The 15731-nt window shown below is 39.8% G+C and overlaps 1 protein-coding gene and 1 long non-coding RNA gene across 2 annotated transcripts; one reads left to right on the forward strand and one right to left on the reverse strand.

Annotated features, from left to right (window-relative positions):
* The first annotated feature begins 157 nt into the window (after positions 1–157).
* Positions 158–9365, forward strand: LOC117499239 (rho GTPase-activating protein 20-like). The gene is made up of 13 exons (XM_034151616.1): positions 158–171; positions 263–304; positions 386–470; positions 655–732; positions 1303–1369; positions 1650–1814; positions 2236–2408; positions 2529–2693; positions 3660–3772; positions 4149–4341; positions 5377–5488; positions 6290–7062; positions 7626–9365. Exons 1-13 carry the CDS (start codon positions 158–160, stop codon positions 8280–8282), a joined length of 2637 nt encoding a protein of 878 aa, XP_034007507.1. The 3' UTR covers positions 8283–9365.
* A 2907-nt stretch (positions 9366–12272) lies between these two features.
* Positions 12273–13710, reverse strand: LOC117499101. The gene is made up of 4 exons (XR_004557656.1): positions 13501–13710; positions 13320–13385; positions 13025–13090; positions 12273–12758 (listed from the first exon to the last, which is right to left on the reverse strand). It is a non-coding gene; the product is annotated as an uncharacterized LOC117499101 (long non-coding RNA).
* Between the last annotated feature and the right edge of the window lie 2021 nt (positions 13711–15731).

Consider the following 15731-nt stretch of genomic DNA (forward strand, 5'->3'; position numbering starts at 1 on the left):
CACACACACACACACACACCCACACACACTTGGAGGAGCCTGTCACCTAAGATTTGCATTGACATAACTACACTGTAGCTAATGTACAAATGACAATAAAAGCCTTGAATCTTCTTGCGTCAGAGGCTGTAAAATGTGTTTAAATTGAGTAGTAAATATGTTGTTGATGCTGTAAACCTGCCTGTATTTGCCAAGTGATCAGAAAGCAGACAGGATAAGCCCTACTCTGAAATGAATGACATCTTCTCCATGTTCTCCTCAGCTCAGCAGAACAGAAAGAGAGATGGCTCTCCCTTCTCAAAAGGTAAACTCTGCCTCCATGCATAAACATAAAATGTGTGTGTGAAGAGAGACGAGTAAAGCTTCCTCTCTGCTTCCTTTCCAGTCGGATAAAAGAAGAGAAGGAGAAGGAGGAACCTAAAACTATTCCTCTGAGAGTCTATGGGAAGGGAATCAATACTTTTGCTATTGTAAGTTTACCTTCTGTAATGTTATCAGGATGAGTTGTATACACCAACACCATATTATTCCCACTTAAGCTCTCAATGATGTGATGTTTAAAGATTGTCTGGTTCTGTCACTTTTATTACTGATGTATATCTGAAGTTACACCTCTTGTCTTGGTTTGTCCATATGTCTTTCTATCCCAATTAGACCAAGACACTTCCTGTCAGCAACTCAGATTCAGCCAATGAGGTGATCCGCCTGGCCCTGCAGCAGTTTGGCATCATAGTGAGTGAACAACATATTTTAATTGAATTGAATTTCATGTATTGTAACATACATACAAACTGTCTGTTTGTGATCTGATGTAAACAGCAACAAACTACATAACGAAACACATGTATTGATCATGTTAACTGTATAAGTATTAAGTAAGGTGCTTATTTAAATGACCTGACACTGCTACTCAAATATAGTTTTTGATTAGATACGTTTTCATTATGTTAACCTGCAGGCGTTTATGTAGTGAGGGCTTTCCATTTTGTGTTTTATCTCCTAACATTTTGAAAGATGTCGGTCCTGGTTTCCCTGATGTCACATTTTTTACAACATAATCATCCATGGCATACAACTCAGAACAACTAATGTTTTCACAGACGCCCTGTAGCCTATTTCCAGCTCATGTGTGCAAGTTGCATGTGATATAAACCCACAGCGTGTAAAAACTTCTACTCTTTTTACATCTCCGATCCTAAAATGTATTCCTCCTCTTCTGCAGGACCGACTGTGTGGTTTTAAAGGCATTGTTCTCCGAGTGTTTCTTGTTTTTCTGACCGTCTCTCTCTGTGTTTTGCTCAGGGAAATGTGAAAGACTTCCAGCTGTGGGTCATCTCCAAGAGGGACAACGCCCCCTATCCTCTGATAGGTCAGTAAGTCAGGACCACTTTGAGTCTTCAGGTCATTTCTGTTTCGCTTCTGCAGAGAAAGTTTGAGAAGCTCTAAGTGCTGACACGGGGGTGAGATGTTTGTTTTTTTAGACACACTAGCACCATTCATTCGTGGAGAAGAGTGTGTGTTGTGTAATGTATCTCCTGCAGGGTGAAAGCGAGAGGTCACAGTGTGTGTGCTGACTATTAATGTGATGTTATCCATGTTTTTCTAACCAGCCTGCGGGGAGTTATATTGCCTCTTGTCCTCCCTCTCAGGTCATGAGTTTCCCTTCAGTATCCAGATGAGTCATGTGAGACAGGCGGGGTCTCAGGGGGGGGGGAGCAGTGCGGCAGACAGACAGGTGGAGCAGATGCAGGTGTACAAGCAGTGCCAGTTCATTATGAAGCCTCGAATCAATGAAGCACCGCGGGAATCTGCAGGTGAGATCAATATCTGGGGATGAAAATCTATCTATCTATCTACCTATCTATCTATCTATCTATCTATCTATCTATCTATCTATCTATCTATCTATCTATCTATCTATCTACCTACCTACCTATCTATCTACCTATCTATCTATCTATCTATCTATCTATCTATCTATCTATCTATCTATCTATCTATCTATCTATCTATCTATCTATCTATCTATCTATCTATCTATCTATCTATCTATCTATCTATCTATCTATCTATCTATCTATCTATCTATCTATCTATCTATCTATCTATCTATCTATCTACCTATCTATCTATCTATCTATCTATCTATCTATCCATCTATCCATCTATCTATCATTTTGATCCTGATCCTCTTAATTGCTAATGCATTCTGGGATACTGTGTTCTTCTTCTCAGATTTGTCTCAGAAGCCGTTCAAAAGGAGGCGCTCTCTCATCACCTGGGCTTTCTGGAGAGGTTCCTCTTCTCACCTGAACGAACTTTCCCTCGCCAGCGGGCCCCGAGGCGTTCTGTTCGGCCAATCACTGAGCTCCGTCTGCGTGGAGGACGCTCTGCCGAAACCCGTGATGGTGAGTGGGAAAAACAAGTAGTGATTTCATAGTTTGTTTATCCTTCTTTCTCACCAAGAATTGTGTTTGTTTTTAAACTTTTTTTTAGACTTTTTATTACATTTTCTGTCCCTTCTTTAGGACATGATGGCGTTCCTTTACCACGAGGGTTCGTGGACGCGGGGGATCTTCCGTCGTCCGGCTGGAGCGCGAGCCGTCCGTGAACTTCGGGACTCTTTGGACAGCGGAGAGTTTCAACTTCCTCTGACGAGAGACCACGTCTTCCTCATCGCCGGAGTCTTTAAAGTGAGACAGTTAGAGTCATCATGATATCATGCTTCTGGGTTCACATCACGAGAGTTTCATTAATGCCAGATCTGATTGAAAAGTATCATTTGATTAGTTGGTTATCTGCTGCTGGCATAATACACTGTGAAGGGAACCAATGTGGTTTACTATCAAAAAAACTATTTATCCAAATTGTGTTTTATTGGGAATTTGTGATGTTAATCTCAGAGAACTTGAGATGTATTTCTTATAAATTAATTACTTTATTATATCTGGGAATATTTGATTATGTTCTCATAATCTGTAGGTTTTTTCTCCTATATTTACGACTTTAATCTTAAATATTCTTAGTTTCTTTTAGGGAAAATCACCCCCTACCCCCTGCTTCGTAATTATTTGTATTATTTTTTTACCTACAATGGTGCCACCCTAACAGTATGGGTGTATATATATATTTAAGTTAAACATCAATAGACAGAATATTAAGAAAAAGCACCTTATTTTACTGGTAATAAACAATATTGAAGGATTTATTTGATTATTTTCTCATAATTTTCTAGGTTATTTCTTCTATATTTAAATCCTAGAAATTCTTAGTTTTTGGGGGGAAATCACCCCCCACCCCATGCTCTGTAATTCTCTTACATAAATACATTATTCAATATTTAATGAAGCTTCATAGCAACACGTGTCATCGTAGCATCATGTTATTTGTGAGCTAATTGACCCACAACTGAAAGTAAATCCTCTGTGTGTACCGTGCAGCTACGTTAGCAGAACAGACAGCAGAGGATCTGGATTAGCTTGTTACTATAATCTGGATTATTATTATTATTATTATCTGCAGGGATAACAGAGAGCTTCTGCACACAAGGGGTCACTTATTACACACATCAATCTTAATCATGCATGTGAACACTTACAGTATCAAAACTAGAAACTAAGGAAACGATGCATGTGTGATAAAGGTTTGTTTGTTTTCAGGATTTCTTGCGCAGCATCCCAAGCAGCTTGTTGTGTTGTGAGCTCCATGAAGAGTGGATGGACGTTCTGGAGGAAGAGGAGGAGGAAGAGGAACAATTGCAGGACGTAAAGAGGTGACGCAATGTTAAAAACTGTACTGTGCATTATTTAAATATATATATATCAACTGGAAATAACACAATATCATACTATAGTAAATATATGCCCCGATAAACATTGTCAACTTGCAACCTACTTATTTATAGAAATAGTTATCACCGCAATAAATCGTATTTAATTGTGTCTTAATGTACATTATTTAATTTAAAATTCTGTTCTTGTACATATCATATTCTATTTACATGTATATTGACTTTTTGCACTATTTTGTATTTTATTATATATGTTGCATCGTTGGAGGAGCAGAATAATTTCATGTGCATATGACAATAAAACCTTTGAATTTTGAATATGAATACATATTGACATACGACTGTTCTTTTTCTCCAGGATGATTTTACGGCTTCCCAAAGAAAACGCCCTGCTGCTACGCTACCTGTTAGCAATGCTGCGCGGTATCCAGGGCAACGCCCACGAAAACCAGATGACTAGCTTCAATTTGTCCGTGTGCATCGCTCCCAGCATGCTTTGGGCTCCTGGAGCTCCTTGCAGCCCTGAGGTGGAGGGAGAGGAAACCAAGAGGGTGAGAAAGTGGGAGGAAATATGACTGCTAATACTTGGAGGAATTTGACCCAGACGGAGATACAGTTGGCCTTGCTATTTTGTTTGAATTTTGCAACACAATTAAATCAGTCTTTGTATCACGGCTCAGAAACAAAGTGTGTCTGCAGATCATACAAGCCGTAGAAAGTTTTCATCTTTAGAAGCAAAACATATAATAACGTGGTTCCTTAGAAACCACATTATTATATCTTATTACTGGCCTTGTGTCAGGACTCTACTCTCAGACTTTTTAATACAATTTAGCAAAGCATCCATATTTTACATTATTACATCATCCATCAAAATGATTTCATAAATATATTAGTAAAATGTTATAACAATGTCAGTCATAGAACATCTTGAAGTAGTAACATAGCAAAAAGCTTGTTTTAAAATATTTCGAGCACCTAATAATTAGTTTCCATCCATTTTCATGTTTCCCTTTTCAATCAATTCCCTTTTTGTGTTTATAGTTATGTTTTTATGTGCTATTCTAACGCATAATTGTGTCATGATACTTCTTAATAGTTGTGCCTTTTAAACCCTTTTTTTACTAGTGAAAATAAAATCCAAAATGCACATTATCTTCAAATCATTTTACAGCATATTTCCGTCTTCATTGCCATTCTGAAATTGGGGTTAGAAGTATCATTCACACATGTTGTTGTTGAAAGATATATTTGTGTTAATCCCTGATTACAGTAGCATTGTTAACACCTTTAAACCAGGTCAAGCTTCCTCAAGAATGTCTCAAATCGGCTTTATAAAAAGTATTATCTTGGAACAGTTTGACTTTTTGAAAAGAGCAAACAGTTGAGTTTTAACCTTCATTGTCACACTAGCTGCTCAGAAATTATGCACTCTTATTGCTGGAAGAAAATAAAAAGAAGTTTCAGCCAGCCTTGGAAAAGTTTGAACATTGCAATTAGTTAGTTAACAATTGTTACACTTGTATTAATTGAACTCCACAGTTTTCACACTTTTGAAACACCAGTGTTCCCTTTGTTTGCCGCAGGTTTGTGAGCTGGTGAAGTTTATGATCGAGCACTGTCAGCAGATTTTGGGGGAAGATCCGTCTTCGCTGTTCGGAGGACCGCCACAAAGACTCACTGCTGAGATGGGATCAGGTACACAAGCAAAAGAAATATATAGAGTTGAAAGAAAATTGTTGTCCTAGACAGTAGTCAGGGGCGGACTGTACCAGTCGGACAATTCACTAGCACCCCCCCCCCCCCCCCCCCCCCCCCCCCGTTGACAATTGACTGGCGGCCGGTCGAGTTTACCGGGCTGATTTTTAGTCCCAGTCCGCCCCTGACAGTAGTTAAAGGCTCATCGAAAGGTTCTCAAGTTTCAAGGCTTTATTGTAGATATGGCAATGTATAACTTGATTGATTGATTGTTTGAAAAGTTTATTAACAGCTTGTATATTGGGTACAGTACAGTACAGCTCAAAACATACAATTGTTAAGGGGATGCAGACCAGAGAAAGACTTTCGTCTTGTTTACATCAGGGTCCCCCATTTCCAATTCATCATATCATTTAAGACATAAGACATATTTGACATACAGATGGCTTATTTACAATTTACATACAGGTGGTTTTTTACATACAGATGGCTTATTTACAATTTTTATTTTAGATTTCGTTCTAATACATCCTAACCGGACATTTAAGACATACCAAGTCTACAGATTAGGTGCAAGAGAATGTTTTGAGATGTGCAAGTAAATACAAATAAAATTGGAATAGTGCAAGAAGAGTCAAGTAAATGGAATGATATATTAGATAAATAATTAGCAAAATGCAAACAGATGGATGTTCTTTCAAAAGTTCAGGTGTTTAGTAGTCTTATGGCCTGTGGAATGAAACTCAAAACGTTCCTACATCTGTCTAATATATGTCTTTGCATCCCTCTCTCTCTCTTCAGACTCGTGGCTTTACCCTCTGACCGACTCGTCCTACGACAGTCTGGAGAACGAGTTGGACGTCAGCAGCTCTCCGGGTTTCTGCAGCCGAGCCAAACCTCTCCAAGGCAGCCTGGACTCCATCCTCACGCTCAGCGACTGCGAGCAAGACACAGAGCCAGATTTACTGCAAACAAACATGCAGGGGCTGAAGCTACACCTGCAGGGGAGAAAGAGCAACAGGAGGAAGAAGGAGCATGCACACTTTTCAAGCTCCACTCATGAAGCACAATCCCTTGATTCTCTATCTCCTCACAGACCAAGAAGATGCTCAGAGCCAGCGATTAAATACGTGGCTAAGTTTCGCCCGTGTGTCTCCAGGAGTACTCTCTCTGGTAAGGATAAAGAAGATGAGATGGCGTTGACACTGAGGAAAACAGGTTTGGAAATTAGCTCTCCTCGCCTCCTTTCTACCACAAATTCCCCCACAGCTACACGCTCCTCCCTGGACTCTCTCAACTCCGATATCAGTGACCAAACATGGGCCAAACGACGAGGGATTCACCCAAACAAGACCCATCTCCCTCCAAGCTATCCCCGTGGCTCTTCTCCCTCCTCTCTAAGCTCTGCTCTGCCCTCTAGTGGACACCCAGGCTCCCCAGCAAAGGAAGCACTAAACTGGGGCACATTAAAAGTCTGCAGGGGCCTCCATCCAAACTCTTGGCTGAAGAAAGGCCGGAAGCTGTCACTGACCCAACAAGACAACGTGGAGAAGGAGGACGACGACAAGACTGGAGTGAGTATTGATGATATTTAGTAAAGATAGTATATATATATAAAGTATATCAAGCCAAAGCGAAAACCTGCCAATTTAAATGGCCTTTTTTTATTGTAAACAATACTATTCTATATATATATATATATATAATGAATCATTTGATTGTCCCCGATGTATTTATAACTAACTTGATTATTTTTGCCCTCAAATTTGAATGTCAAAGCATAGCAGCTTTCCGAAGTACGGCACTTAATAAACGGTTAAGGGTTGATCTTGCTTATAAATATAAATTAGCACTTTCTTCCTGCAATAACTGCATTTATATATATATATAGATTCTTATTGTTACTCAGCCTGTAGTGTAAAGGCAGTCTGGGCACACACTGTGACTTAAACTAGAACTTCACTTTGCTTTTTTTAACGAAAGAACGGCCAACATAACCATGATTTTAGTTTGAATTCACACTTAATGTCACTGTTAGTATCTTAACTTTGAAACCATGTGAAAAAAGCTGTCAAACCAGGCAATATGATGAATAGAAACTAAACTAAAATGTCATTCTGTGTTTTCTACCAAACAGGCAGGACTTACTGGGAAGGCTGTACCAGAGAAAGGAAAAGCGGGGGAAAAGGGAGGAAGAAAACTGATCTCAATCAGCCATCCCATGCCCATATCATCCTCTAAAGATACAGGAGGAGGAAGCCATGTGAAGGGGAGACAACCGACACATCACCGCTCCACAGGGAGCCTTCAAATCCCCACAAATTCCCCGTGGATCCACTCCTCAGACTCCCCTGCAGAGAGTGAAATGAAGCCTCCATCTCCATCTGTATTCTTCCAGCATAGCAGGCCTTCTTTGTCGCTGTTCAAGCAACACAAGTCTCAATCCGTGGAAGAAGGATGCGACGCCATGCTCCAAAAGCGACGAGGGTCTGAACCTGGGCGAGTGCTCGTGGATCGATCGTCCACTTTCACACGAGCACGACTTCCCAGCGACCCAGGACTCAAAATCTCCCATGTGGATTCACCACAGTCCCATTTCTGCCTCTCCCCATGTGACACCAAGACAGTGAGGGACTACTTTTCCTCTCACCCGCGCAGTAATCCCCAAAGCGGCCAGCAGGTGGCGCTCGCCCTCATGGAGAATCGCAGGGAGTGGTTGAGGAGATGCAGCGATCCTTCATCCGCCGACCCAGACTTTGAGAAGCTCCTATTCGCTGAAGAGTCTTATGTGTGACTTGATTTGATGCAACAAGGAAAATAAATGAGACGTCACTGCTGTGGTTGGATGTGATATTCCGCACCTTAAATGCATGACTGCTTTTTGGGGTTTGCCTTCAACACTTTAATTAGTTTGCTTAGGTAAAACAAACACGGCTTAAGTACATTTTAAACTTTGCCTAGTGCTTAATGCCAGACAGGGAACACGCTTAATGCATAAAAAACATTTATTTATATTTAAATAATACTTCAATTCTAGTCCAAACTGGTGGATCGTCTTGATGCATAATTGTGTTGGTATATCAGGCCAATTTAAATTACCTGGTGTTGCCTTTTTTTTTTATTGTAAACAAGTATATCATCTCCTATTAATAATGAATCATTGGATTGCCCCAATAAAGACGTTTTTATTTAACTTGATTATTTTTGCCCTCAAATTTAAATGTCGAAGCATGGCAGCTTTCAGAAGTAGACTTAATAAACGGTTAAGGGTTCAACTTGCTTCCTTACTTCCTGCAATAACTGCATTTATATATATTACTCAGCCTGTAGTGTAAAGGCAGTCTGGGCACACACTGTGACTTAAACTAGAACTTCACTTTGCTTTTTTTAACGAATTAACGGCCCTTAATGTCACTGTTAGTATCTAAACTTTAATCAAATGTGGTCCAGATGTACTGGTAGATTAAGGTCATGTGATTATCCACTAGTTACAGTTTTAATTAACATCTGAAGAACTGTGTGATCTACTGACGTTCATCTCTGCTCTTTAAATATTTGGTTATTAATGGCATACACTATTTTTTACCCACACCTCAAATGCTTCTTGCATTAGCGCTTAAATGGCATGTTTTTCTTTTTAGGTGTGACCGTTGTTTCACTTCGTTGCCTACTGTTCATTTTTTACGCACGCGTCGCCTGTATTGATTTGCATTGATCACACGCATCTTTTTGCCATGTTTTTATTATGTAAATATGATCCCTAATAGGCCACAAGGCTGCTGCTTTATTATCTTCTCTACGCCTCATTTCTATATTCTTACGCTGTGATAACAAGCCTAAAAACCTGCATTTGGAAATAAAATGACCGTGCAATAAAGTTTAACAGGTGATTGTTTTTATTACATTATTGTTCACTCTTCAGCGTACTAAGATAGGCCTTGAATCTTGACAATAAAACCTTTGAAACTAAGTATATTTTAATACATACTTGCTCGATGAAAGCTTTTACGGTTATGAGCTCAATTCTCATAAGGAAATGTGACTTCTTTTGGGCTGAACACCTAAATTAGTGAGTTTTTCTTATTGCATACTAGTTGTATTTCTATGTGACACTGCCTGTCAGATGGATTAGCTTTGTGAGTTCAACTCTCACCGTGTGCAATATGTTTATCAATTTATTGATCCTCATGAAGTGCAGTGATTTTTACAAATACAACACCCACCCAGTACAAATGTTTTTTGAAGTCCAAGACCCAAAGTGTAGAATTAGATTACCAAGCGACACAGAGTCAACCCAGGTCAGATGGCTCACAGGGATAAAACACTGCCTTGAAGACAGGAGGTTGAGGGTTCAATGCTTATCATTTGCAGGGACTTTTAAGGTCAAGCACCCAAGATAATGAATTCATATAAGCAAAGAGAACAGTTTTACATTAACATCTGGTGGTGGTGCAATTCCGTTACATACTATACTATGACTTTCTTCACATTGACTTTGTTTCACAACCCCTACCAAGAGAAACTCTCTACCAGACAACTGACAGAGTGCTCAGGTCGTTTAGCTCAGAGTGATATGAGAAGGATCAGGAGACCAGAGGTTGTGAGTTTGATTCTTAGAGGGAGCAGTGATATTAAACATCCAGATGAAAGAAGAGCAGAGTTTTACATTTACTTGTGTCCATGGTAACTGTTCTAGGCACAGCTTTATGACAAACTATGCAATTGCTTTTTTTACATTTCCTTTTTGAAACAAAGTCTTGGACAGTTGGACAGTCTCAGATCTGATAGCTCAGAGTGATACTACGCTGCTCAGGTAAACTGAGGTTTAAGGTTCGATCCCCATGAGGTGACCCAGGGCAAATGGCTGACTGGGATAAAGCACTCCCTTGAAAACTAGAGGTTCTTGGTTCTGTCCTCTTTATTTGCACTGGTTTTCAGGTAAAACATCCAAAATGCTGTGAAAAAAGCCCAGAGAAGAGTTTTTCATTTACTAATGTTGCTAGCACAATTGTGTGACATACTTACAAGGACAGTTTTTTTCAGATGGACTGCACTATGACTTATTTTATTTCCTTTTTTACATTTTTATTTGTCACATAATCTACCAAACAACAGGTCACTGTCTCAATCTAATAGCTCAGGGTGATACAACACTGCTCAGGTGAGCTGAAGTTTTGGGTTCGATCCCCATGAGGTGCATAGATTTTTGGAAGTTCAAGACCCAAAGTGCAGAATTAGATTACCAAACAAAAGTTTATTGGCCCAGGTCAAATGGCTCACTGGGAAGAAACACTGCCTTGTAGACTGGAGGTTGTGGGTTCAATCCTCTTTATTTGCACTGGTTTTTCAGATGCAAAATCCGTAAGAAGTATCAGTCACTGGTCAAGTGGCTCAGAGGGATAGAACACAGACTGTGAGACTGAAGGTTGTGGGTTCAAGGCTTTTCAGGTGCAGTAATCTTTAAGTTTCAAAAACCCAAATGAACAGGTCATAAGCTCTTTGAAACGTAATCATCTCAGGACAGATAGCTCAGAGGGATAGGAGACAGGTTAGAAAGTCTGAGGTTGTGTGTTCGAGTCCTCGTGAGCTGTAGTGATTTTTAAAGTGCTTTACCCAAAATGAAGAAGATAAATGCGCCCGGAGCACAGGTCTTCATGTACATGTGATGGTGGCCGGATTGGGTCTGTTCTCGGCATTAAGGCGCTGGTGTCGAGTTCAGGTCCGTTGCGTAAAGCACATGTACAGGGTTCGGTAATTGTAAGTCGCTTTGGATAAAAGCGTCAGCTAAATGTAATGTAATGATATTTTGCAATCTTTCAACCAAAGTGAAGTATTAGTTAGTTGACCAAACCAGACACCAGATGCTCAGATCAAATAGCTCAAAGAGATACACAACCGCTCAGCAACCCTAAAGTCTTAAGTTCGATCCTCTTAAGGTGCAGTGATTTTTGAAAGCCAACAACCAAAGTGAAGAAATAGATTAGAAAATGAAAAGGACAAGAGGCAGAACAAATGGCTCAAAGAGATACAACATTGCCCCGAAACCTAACGTTTGTTAGTTCGATCCTTGTGAGGTACATTGTTTCTTAAAGTCCATCATCCCAAATAAAAAGGCAAAACCACTTCAAAACCTTCCCATACTGTGTCAGGTCAAATGGCTCAGAGCGTTAGAAGACTGCCTGTGAGACTGAAGGTTGTCGGTTCAAGGCTCTTCAGGTGCAGTCATCTTTCAGGTCCACAAACCCAAATGAACAAAACATAAGCTCTAAGAAACAATAATGTCTCAGGTCAAATAAGAGGTGCTTGAGCTGTACATTTTAAGGTCCAAACCTGAGGTGAAAATCACAGATAGGCCAGGGAACATCTAACTGTGTCACGTCGGATGGCTCACTGTGATAAGAACCCGTCTTGGAGACCAGAGAACGTGAGTTCAAACCTTGGGTGGTCCACTGGGTTTAAAGATCCCAGGAGTTTGAGTCTTGTGCCATGCAGAGTTTGAATGTGTCTTTCCCTTGATGAAGAAGTCAAATACAAGTAAAAGCAGAGAACTGTCATCAGGTCTGATAGCTCAAGGAGATAGAAGGGTGGTTGGTAGGCCAGAGGTTGCAGGTTCGAGGCTTATACGTTGCAGAGAGTAGATAAGGATAAGGATAAAGGGGTAATGAATACGTTAATAGGGTTAATTGGTTAATAGGATGCTAATTAAGGGAATAGAAGAAAGGAGGGTAAGAGAGTAGTGAATAGGATACTATCTTAGGAACTGGAAATGAACAAAGGAGACAAATGTATTTTAAGAAACTTTTTTTTTAATTCACATTTTATTCATACAATTCATACATAGCAGTGCAGCCTTTTCCCCAAGTCTGCTAAATGTCCCCAAGTCTGCTAAGTCTGCTAAACGTCCCCAAGTCTGCTAAGCGGCCGACAGGTGGCTGCCGGCTCTCACTGCACTCCTGGCAGTGAGACTGGCCCTGCAGCCACTGCCGATAGTCTGCTAAGTCTGTAGGCCTGCTAAGTCTGCTAAGTCGGGGGGCTGATGTGGCTGGGGGGGGGGGCGCTCGGCACCCCAGCCACCGCCCCAAGTCGGTCTGCTAAGTGGCTGTGAACCCTAACCCCTAACCCTCTCACAGCCACATCGATAGTCTGTTAAGTCTGCTATAAGTCCCAAAGGCTGCTAAGTCTGCTATACTTCCCCAAGGCTGAAAACGTCCACAAGTTTTTCAGCAACATAGGCAGCCGATGATGGGGGGGGGGGTCCTCTCTTCACTCTCTGTGGGAAGAGAAGAAGAAAAAGACACCATGAAGTCAGTATAGCTAACCCTAACCCATGAAAACATCGTATTTTATGTGGAAATAAGGCACGGTTTAGTGTATAGAGACAAGGCGTAGTATAGTATGTCAATAACGATGACCGAAAAGTCATAATATAGCATGTATAGCAAGTCATAACCCTAACCCTAACCAATGCCGGAAAAATGCAAAAAGAAAACATCGTACAGTATGTCGAAAATATCATAAATAGTCATAGTATAGTACCGTAAGTTCTTCAGAAACTCCAGAAGCCACCGTCTTCATTGATGTCAGATGAATGTCCTTGCAGTCCTGTGGGGAGAAAAGAAGAAAAAGACACCAGGAAGTCAGTATAGTAGATTGAAAATGTCAGTAAAAACTACACAGTATAGAAGTTTTAGAAAAAAAATGATTAATATATTAGGGTGAAAAATGTGAATAAAAAATGAAAAAGTATAATATAGTAATATCAGAAGACATTTTGAAAAAAAACGACATAGTATAGTATGTCTAAAATATCATAAAAGTCATAGTATAGTACCGTAAGTTCTTTAGAAACTCAAGAAGCCACCGTCTTCGTTGATGTCAGATGATTGTCCTCGCAGTCCTGTGGGGAGAAAAGAAGAAAAAGACACCATGAAGTTAGTATAGTATGTCTAAAATATCAGAAATGGTCATAGTATAGTATGTCTAAAATATCAGAAATGGTCATAGTATAGTACCGTAAGTTCTTCAGAAACTCCAGAAGCCACCGTCTTCATTGATGTCAGATGTACTTGCACTCGGTGTTCCGGGAAAAGAAGAAAAAGACACCATGACGTCAGTTTAGTAGAATGAAAATATATATAATATATAAAAATGCAAAAAATGAACAAAGTATAGTATGTCCAAAAAAATGAACAAAAACGACATAGTATAGTATGTCCAAAAAACGACATAGTACAGTATGTCGACAATATCAGAAATAGTCATAGTTTAGTACCGTAAGTTCTTCAGAAACACAAGAAGCCACCGTCTTCATTGATGTCAGATGAATGTCCTCGCAGTCCTGTGGGGAGAAAAGAAGAAAAAGACACCAGGAAGTCAGAATAGTAGGTACTGACTATAGAATGAAAATATCAGAAAAGACTTATAGCATGTGCAGTTAGTGACCACCAGGTGGAGCTATACACACACATCATAGCTACAAGATAGGCAATGCGCCTATGAATTAAAACTGCACCCTAACACCACTGCAGACAGAGTATATATGCTGCTAAACATACAACACAAATGGATTAAATACCTCGAAAAACCATGTTTAAGCTAGAGAAAATGTAGAGAATCATGTATGAAGTGATGTGTGTACATTATCAGAGCCTGTAAACCGGAAGTGCTCATCAACTGACAACTACAGTAGCGAAAATATCACACAGTCCATTAAAAAAAAAGTATGAAATGTCATGGTATTTTATTATTTCGAAGTGACCATGACTCGGGTGAATTTGACAATGAGCGGTTTGTTTATTCGGCCGGACTGTAGCAACTGTAGCGGCGTTAGCATAGCTGTAAGCTAACACAGCGGGGACGTGTTTGTTTGTTTGCTTATTTGTTCGCTTATGTGTTTGTTTGCTTATTTGTTTCGCTTATGTGTATTTGTTAAGTTTGTGTGGACGTTTGGCCATTGACTGACCTTTTAAATCACAGGAAACTCTAGTTATCGCTGTTTATTCCCTCCAGTCACTCTTCCGTGTGCATCTCGTGAGCTGGCGAAGTTGTTGTGAGCTGTTGCCATTGCGTCATCCGTATCAGTCAGCTGACCTTGCCTATGTAGCGTCTCTGGCCAGCAGGGGGCGGGGCGTCTACAGGTCATACCATCCTGTAGGGGGGCCATGGCAGAATAAACCATCTTCATGTTTAGTTTGTTAACATTAATTGTGCCTGCTAAAGTTGGCCTATCCATGGCAAATAATTGTTGTCATAGTCTTATTCTCACCTAGTTTACTTTATATGTATTTAACATTTATTTATAGGCTATATATGAATGCTGATTTTTAAAATAGCTAACAGTTTATCTCACATTTTCGACATACTATGCCGTTTTATTTCTTACATTTTTTCCATGGACAAAACATGTTTAAGCAACAGAAAATGTTTTAAAAATAATGAATGTATGAAATGTGTACATTATCAGAGCCTGTAACCCGGAAGTATAGTAATCTATATATAGATAGTATAGTAATCTTTGACATGTAAAAATATAGAAACATTTCTACATACTATACTATATTGTTTTTTCCCCATATTTTCAACAAACTATACTACGTCGGGTGGGTGTTGTATTTGGAAATATCACTGCACTTCATGAGGATCGAACCTAAGGGTTCAGTTCTTCAGAACAGTCTTGTATCACTCTGAGCTATGAGATCTGAGTAGTGTTTGTGTCACAACCTCTGCATGTTTGAACCATTTATTCTCAAAGAAAGAAACGTTTAATAACCTTTCAAAGTCATTTTCTTTACGGTCGACCCAAGATAGGAATTGAACTCAGAACCTCAGCTCTACAGAGCACACATCTTCCACTCTGAGCTACATGACCGATCCCACTTCTCAGTTGTTTGGTACCTTTTGTACCTGTTCTGTGGGAAATTGGACGTATAAAGTTACTGCAGCTAATAAGAATCGAACACACAACCTCAGATCTTTTAACCAGACTCGTATCACTCTGAGCTGTCACACCTAAACACATCTCAGTTGTCTTGTAGAGGTTTTGTCTTCTACTTTTTGGAAAATGTACTTATAAATGTAGTGCACCTAACAAGAATCGAACACAAAACCTCAGATCTTCTAACCCAACATCTATCACTCTGAGCTGTATGATGAGACATGCTTTCATACGTTTTGTTAGACCTTTTGGTTTCTTCTCTTTGGCTGTTGGATCTAACGATAAACATATTGCACACGGTGGGAGTTG

The sequence above is a fragment of the Trematomus bernacchii genome, unplaced genomic scaffold (genome assembly GCF_902827165.1).
Source record: "Trematomus bernacchii unplaced genomic scaffold, fTreBer1.1, whole genome shotgun sequence".
Lineage (NCBI taxonomy): Eukaryota > Metazoa > Chordata > Actinopteri > Perciformes > Nototheniidae > Trematomus > Trematomus bernacchii.

Excerpts from the sequence above, each read along its gene's own strand:
- LOC117499239 (XM_034151616.1), top strand. Across the intron at positions 1,370-1,649 it reads CGCCCCCTATCCTCTGATAG|GTCATGAGTTTCCCTTCAGT; the intron begins GTCAGTAAGTCA and ends CCTCCCTCTCAG. Across the intron at positions 7,063-7,625 it reads AGGACGACGACAAGACTGGA|GCAGGACTTACTGGGAAGGC; the intron begins GTGAGTATTGAT and ends TCTACCAAACAG.